Raw genomic sequence first — 7,500 nt, 5'->3', positions numbered from 1 at the left:
TGGATTAAACTTCAAAAGGCAATGATGTCATTTAATAAATATGAGCGCTGCACGTTTCAAGTCAAAATGCAGCGCAGATGTCATTATTTGATTGTATCTGAAGGGAACCGATTGTCCTCAGAATTGTGTCGTTGGCATTTTTTTACATTTTCCTATAATTCCTGGTAAGCAGTGTTTATGAGCGCGGAGCTGCTTTGTGTACAGCCGATTGACATTTAAACTCCTATCTGATTTTTTTTATATTTAAAAAAAAAGGTCTTTTTTTTTTATTTGTGCTACTCAAGAGTACCTGTCCGATGTCACACTACTGTGCCCGGAAGGAACACGGAGCCAAGGATAATCGAAAGAGTCTTTATTAATCCAACACTGGGGTAAATCCAACATGGAGAACAGGAGGAAGACACACATATTTGACTTGTAGACCATAGGCTTATAAAGGCAGGATAATTGGGGAAGAATGAGACACCTGGGATCAAATTAACAAAAATCGCTGGGAGACAAAACTGGGTCACAGAGAGCAAAACCTACACAGACAGGTCCATAATCCTGACATGCCCCTTCCTGAAAGGTGCGTCCTCGCACTGTAGTAACAACAGAGGGAGGCGTGGGTAGGAACTTGGGAGGAGGTTCCGGTGAAGGACGGACCCCCGGGAGAGGGCCGGCAGCCAGAGCCCATGGAGGGAGGAGCCAGGGAGGAGACAGGAGGAGCTTGAAGCAGGATGAGCATAGCAGGCCACAGCCATAACAGCGGTCCAAGGTGGAGCCGACAGTGGGAGGAGCCATGGAGGAGGAATGGCTGCAGACTCCAGGGGGAGGAGCCCGATGCGGAGACGGAGAGCCAACGAGCCAGGGTGGAGCCGAGGATCCGGGGGGCCAGGGTGGAGCCGAGGATCCGGGGGGCCAGGGTGGAGCCGAGGGCTCTGGCAACCGAGGCGGCGGCGGTGGAGATCCAGAGATCTGCGGCAGAGCCAGAGTGACTGTGGACCAAGGTGGAGCTGGCAGAAGGAAGGAGCCCAATGGAGCTAGTGGGATGGAGCGACTAGTCAGCCAGTGGAGAGGAGTCCAGAGGCGATGGCGGGTCGACGCCCGACCAAGGCGGAACCAGACGGACGAGGGAGCCCGGTGGAGCTGATGGATCAATGGTTGACGGTGGAAGAGAGGGAGCTAGGAGCCGAGGTGGAGCCGCTGGGTCTACGGGCCAAGGCGGAGTCTTGGCCTTGGAGGCGGAGATGAAGGATACTCCAACCACGGCGATGCTGGAGGATGGGTGGGAGGGTGTGTATTTTCGAGGATAATCAAAAGAGTCTTTATTAATCCAACACAGGAGTAAATCCAACATGAAGAATGGGAGGAAGACACAGATACTTGTAGACCCGACAAAACTGAACAGAAAGGACATGGGCTTATAAAGGCAGGATAATTGGGAAAAAAACGAGACACACCTGGGATCAAATTAACATAAATCACTGGGAGACAAAACTGGGTCACAGGGAGCAAAACACACACAGACAAGTCCATAATCCTTATACCCAAAGGACTACCAGGGATTTTGAAATTTAGCGAGTCCTGCTCTTTGGGTTTGAGACTTTAGTCTTTGCAACTTCACAGATCTTGTAACAAAGAGCTTGTAACACTCCAAAGAGAAAGGAAAACTTGAAATCGCATCATATGCTCCTTTAAAATCAGTTCATAACAACACTACCCATAATCCTGAAGAGAGATCCACCAATCAGAGAAAGCGCTGTTACCATGGAAACAGAAAAAAACAATCATCCAGTGACGAAATAAAGATGCCTCAATCCTCTGTGAGTTTATGTTCTTACGTTCACTCACAGACAAGGAATATTTGTCCTGCAGACACATATTGGTGGATATTTTGAACTAAGCAACAATATTCATGTTTTGCTGCTGCAGATTTGACATGATTCCCTCCTGAGTGTATTTCAGAGCATAAGAAGCTCAAGCATCAGCAGACAGACATCATCATAATCAAGATACAGTGAGCTCATGCTGCTCTCGCTCCTTCATCAATATTTCACTTTTACTCATTTTATATGAACATCATCACACCGCATTTACAATCAGAACCAGCTCCAGACCCTCTTCAGTCTGCGGCCGAACAGAGCCAATGCTTCCTTTCTGTCTGAACTGCACACGAGAACAATAACCTGCAGAGTTTGATTGATTCTGAAGATGAACGACGTTTGCCTGTAATTTATTTTGTCAGGAGGCTTTTGTCTTTTATTTTGTGCTGCGCTGCAGAGCTGCTCGTATTAATCTTGAGGGAAACTTGCACAGCCAAGTGGATCTTCTCTAACTGTATAAATATTTATGATTTTGCAAAAACAAAACTGCAGCATACAATACCAAAGACTAATGAACATGTTCCTGCATAGAAAACGAGAGCGGGCGTTTTTCTCCTCCCACATAAATCTTGCCTGTGCTTTGCCAAAAACACTTGAGACGCGAGCGACAGCCGAGGAGAAACCTTCAGATGTGACGCAGAAGAATGGCTTGTTCATCACCGCAGCGTCAAACAAGCTTTCCATTGATGTCTGGTTTGTTAGGAGGACAATATTTGGCTGAGATACAACTATTTGAAAATCTGGAATCTGAGGGAGCAAAAAAATCTAAATATTGAGAAAATCATCTTTAAAGTTGTTCAAATGAAGTTCTTAGCAATGCATATTACTAATCAAAAATTAAGTTTTGATATATTTACGGTAGGAAATTTACTAAATATCTTCATGGAACATGATCTTATCTTAATATCCTAATGATTTTTGGCATAAAAGAGAAATGTATAATTGTGACCCATACAATGTATTGTTGTCTATTGCTACAAATATACCTGTGCTACTGATGACTGCTTCTGTGCTGCAGGGACACAGATATATCTGAGCATCTCATGCATGTGTTATGAGGAACGCAGCAGATCCTCCCAGTGTTTCACACACACTGCATACGTTTTGCTAAATATTCAGCAGAAACACACTCTGAACACACTCTCACATCTGAATGACTCGCCTGACAGCAGGTGAGAGTGTTTCTGTCCAAACTCTTAGACAGAGGAGCCGGTGTGAAATGAATGCTGGGTAATTAAGGGGAGCTGAACAAACGGCCGGCACGTTAACACGTCTGGATTAAATAACAAGCGCACAGTTACGGATCTCAGTAATTAGTGGTTCAAGAGTGTCCACTCAAAACACACACAGAGAAAACACTGCACTGACGACAGACACACAACGAGACTGAGAAACACCTGCAATCAGAGCTGTTACACTCAACACACACTCGTCAACTAGTCTTCACATGCACTACTAACTAGCAGTGTGTGAGATGATCAGGGGAGCACATACGTTTTTTCAGCCTGCTTCTCATAAGTTTAGTATAAGGTTTAGTCCTCATACTGCACACAGTGTGAGCCATTCACACACAGAATCTTTCCTTGTCACACACTTTCTGAAAGCTGTCACTCAAACAGCAGAAGCACGCACCAAATCTACAAAACCAGACACTAATTCTCAGCCTTTGACTCCATTTTCAATCTCATAAAACACTTTTTGCAAAACACAACACACAATTCTCTATGTAACATACACACACATCTAACAGGAATTAATATTATGGCAAGGTGTTTGCAGATGTTTGCTTTTAAGATGTGTTTGTGATATTTTGAATGCAGTGCCTCATTTTGCAAAAGATGCGAGGCATTTTGTATTTTGTGTGCAATTCTTGGATTTGTGTGTAGAGTTTTGAAAAAAAGAGGCAAAGTTTTGAAAATGTGTGTAAGCAGTTGAAAAAAAAACCTAAATATACCTATAAAAATAAATTAATAACAGTTATAATAATATTATTGCACTTATGTATTTAGTTTTTTATTAAATAAAATAATAAACAAAATCATAATGTGTGATAATACTATTATATTTTAAAATAAATAGCTAGTATTTAATAAAATACCATTATTTCACAGTAAACATAAAAAATGCTAATACTTATTTCTAATATTTGCTAATTTACTTCTAATATTTATTTCTGCTAATATTTAATTCTTTTTTAAAAAAAATGAATTTTCATCATTTTCGAACTTAAAATCAGCAGTCTTTTGGCGGGCTGTCTGCAAGTAAGTTCCCAACCTGGCAACCCTTCACACATGCGCTCTCTGCATTATGGAAACAACAAACACGTAAGCTGGAGTTAAGTGATCTCTATTGAGATTTTCTGCTCAAATAATAATGTCATACAGCCAGTCGATTTTCTTTCACGCTGTGCGCAAACCATGTTGATGTTCTCTTGATTTGTGCTATAATTCTGATGAAATTTAAACAATTCTAATTTTGAGTGAATCATGATGAACAGTTTAACCATTCTCATGCAGCAAATGCAAACAGTTGTGAGAATATCAGATGAGTGTTATACATGGATCCATGCATTCAGTCTTAAAGTGACAGCAGTCTTCTGTGTTTTTAATGTCAATCAAACAACAAAAGAGCGTAAATCTCTCACTGCTGTTGACTGAATAATACAGTGAAGACTGTGCAGTGTTTTATCTTTATATTCGATTATTCAATTTCTTACATGAATGCTGCTGCTAAACAGACCTACTGTAGCTGGAAAATTAAAGCCGGTTATTTCATCTGTATCGCTCTTATATTGCATTTCCATCTTTCTTTTTAATTTAATAACAAGGATAAAGGAATTAAATAGAGCAAAATAATATTTTGGTGATATCACCCACCTCTGCTTTGACTGAATGGTCACTCATTTGTCTTTTAAGTGTTGTTCTCTAGCAGAGCTGTATGTTTTAAACAGTGATATTATGAGCTGTGCTGCTCAGAAACTCTTAAAAGAGTCTCTTAAACTAAGAATCTCGAGAAGATTGTGGATCGTGATCCTGCCTGAATAAATCGTGATGTGGTATTTTTGCCACTCATTGAAGCAGCTACTCATCACGCCTGATCTGAGGGGAGTGATGCGGTGAGTGGGAGGAGGAAGAGATGATGAGCTGTCATTGGTCTGACGGCCTGTCAATCACACAGCTCACCTTGAACGATGAGATAGACCTGTGACGTCTTGGGCTGCTGTTTGGTCTGGATGGAGCAGGTATACGGCCCCTCGTCGAACACATCCACCTTCTGTATCCGCAGACTGTACTCCAGCTGACCCTGAGTCACCAGCTCCACCCGCGGGTCCAGAGACCACTTATCCTCACCCGCGAAGATGATGTTCGAGCGGTTCAACCAGGCCACCTTCGACACCTTATCATCCACATAACACCTGACAGAGAGACAGACAGCTTGGGGTTATTATCACACATATGACAGACAGGTCCAGATACACTCATGCCATCCTTTAACCAGATCTGAGCCCGTCATAAGTGTGAGTGACAAACAACCTTCAGACGTCACTGCGCAGAAAAAAAAAAAAAAAAAATCACTCAGCTGTAAATTCATAAATAGATACAAAGAAATGAAAAGCATCACACTAGGTTAAAGGAATGGTTCACCCTAAAATGAAAATTTGCTGAAAATTTAGGCCATCCAAGATGTAGATGAGTTTGTTTCTTCATCAGATTTGTAGAAATGCAGCATTGCATCAGTGTCTCAGCAATGGATGTGAATGGGTGCCATCAGAATGAGAGTCCAAACAGCTGATAAAAACATCACAATAATCCACAAGTAATCCACAGCACTCCAGTCCATCAGTTAACATCTGGAGAAGACAAAAGCTGAAACACATCCAGCATTAAGATGTTTTTAACTCAAATACATAGAGTCTATAATCCATAATAACACTTCCTCCAGTGAAAAAATGCATCTGCTGTTGTCTCTCACATAAAAATCCAGACACATATTTGTTTAGAGCTGTTTAAACACTGCTTGATCTGTGCAGATTTCTCTCCTGATTCACACCAGAACACTTTTTCACTGGAGGAAGTGTTATTATGGATTATAGACTCTATGTATTTGAGTTAAAGACATCTTAATGCTGGATGTGTTTCATCTTTTGTCTTCTCCAGATGTTCACTGATGGACTGGAGTGCTGTGGATTACTTGTGGATTATTGTGATATTTTTATCAGCTGTTTGGACTCTCATTCTGACGGCACCCATTCACTGCAGAGCATCCATTGCTGAGACACTGATGCAGTGCTACATTTCTACAAACCTGATGAAGAAACACACTCATTTATATCTCGGATGAACTGAAGGTGAGCACATTTTCATTTTTGGCTGAACTATTCCTTTAAATGTAATTTTTTTAAATAGAAAGACTGAAATAGTATTTTAAAAAAACTCAATATTTTTTGTTTTAGTTGTAAAGCTGGAAAATCATTTTTAATAGTGTGTATTCACTGAAATTTTCATAAACGGATGAGAATGAGTTTTAACAGCGAGTCTCACTGCAGGTTTCATTCAGCTCTACACTCGTTCACGAGGACATAATCAAAGCCGGTGTGTGTGAGTGTGTGAGCTGCACACGCAGGACTTTCTGTCCATGATTCTGGCTGATCTCCACTTGTACACACTGAGTTTCCTCCAATTAAACCACTGAAAGACTCTGTTAACCAGCAGCTGTCAGACAATGTCTCTCTCTGTCTGTCTGTCTCTTCAGCAGGGACAACAGTGCTGCTGTCTCTCTGACGGGCAGCTCAACGTGTGTGTGTGTGTGTGTGTGTGTGTGTGTGTGCTGGACACTCGCTGTGGGCTCGCCTGAGGGAGCCAGTGTGTCAGACACTAATGAGACAGACAGGAGATTTGCTGAGGCAGTGCAAGACAGACAGAGCAGCAGTCTCTATATGAGTTTAATCAGCTCAGGCTGTGTTACACGCACACACACACACACACACACTTACACACAGATACACATACACACACACTCACATGTACAGACACACACACACACACACACACACACACACACACACACACTAATTATACATGACAAAGCATGATTTTGGTTTGTCTCTCAGAGCTGAAGCTGAGGCATGTGCTGATGCTGATGTCACAGAGCTCCGCTTCATTCTGTCTCTTTTCTCTCTGAAGTGTGAGCTCTTCTACAGACACTGAATTATTGACACAGATACAGACTGCAGGCCTGAGCCAGAACCTGCTGCTATTCCTGCCGACAACTACCACAGAAGCTGAAAATAATGTTTAAATATTAAACAAAACAAAAATTAAAATGTTTGCCTTCTAAAAAAGCTTCTTTATCTTTCCATTGTACAAAAGGTTCTTTATAGAGGAAAAAGGTTCTTTAGATTAATAAAATGTTCTTCACACTAACACCGTGTCCTAACTACACGCGACACGATGCCGTGACATGTGATAAAAGTTAGTTTTTCTATGTTTCCATGTTGTTGTCCTAACCAGCCACAACTGCGTTACGTGAAATCTCTATTTTAGAAACAGTTTCACATGCTTCTGATTGGCTGTGACATTTGATCACAGATTTTAAATGGAAATGCCTTTTTGGAAGCTTTATTATGAAGAGTTTT

General features: G+C 41.5%; 1 protein-coding gene across 1 annotated transcript in view; it reads right to left on the bottom strand.

Annotated features, from left to right (window-relative positions):
- The window catches only part of LOC109060434 (limbic system associated membrane protein), a 100,668-nt gene that overhangs the window by 19,045 nt on the left and 74,123 nt on the right, over positions 1 to 7,500 (bottom strand). Inside the window, exon 2 of the mRNA XM_042739966.1 lies at positions 5,048 to 5,280. Within this exon, the coding sequence (XP_042595900.1) occupies positions 5,048 to 5,280 (233 nt within the window). The remainder of the gene's footprint in view (positions 1 to 5,047; positions 5,281 to 7,500) is intronic.

This window comes from Cyprinus carpio, chromosome B15 (genome assembly GCF_018340385.1).
Source record: "Cyprinus carpio isolate SPL01 chromosome B15, ASM1834038v1, whole genome shotgun sequence".
NCBI classification, from domain to species: domain Eukaryota; kingdom Metazoa; phylum Chordata; class Actinopteri; order Cypriniformes; family Cyprinidae; genus Cyprinus; species Cyprinus carpio.
The sequence above is the reverse complement of the archived record's forward strand: the minus strand, read 5'-3'. Positions and strand labels throughout refer to the sequence as shown.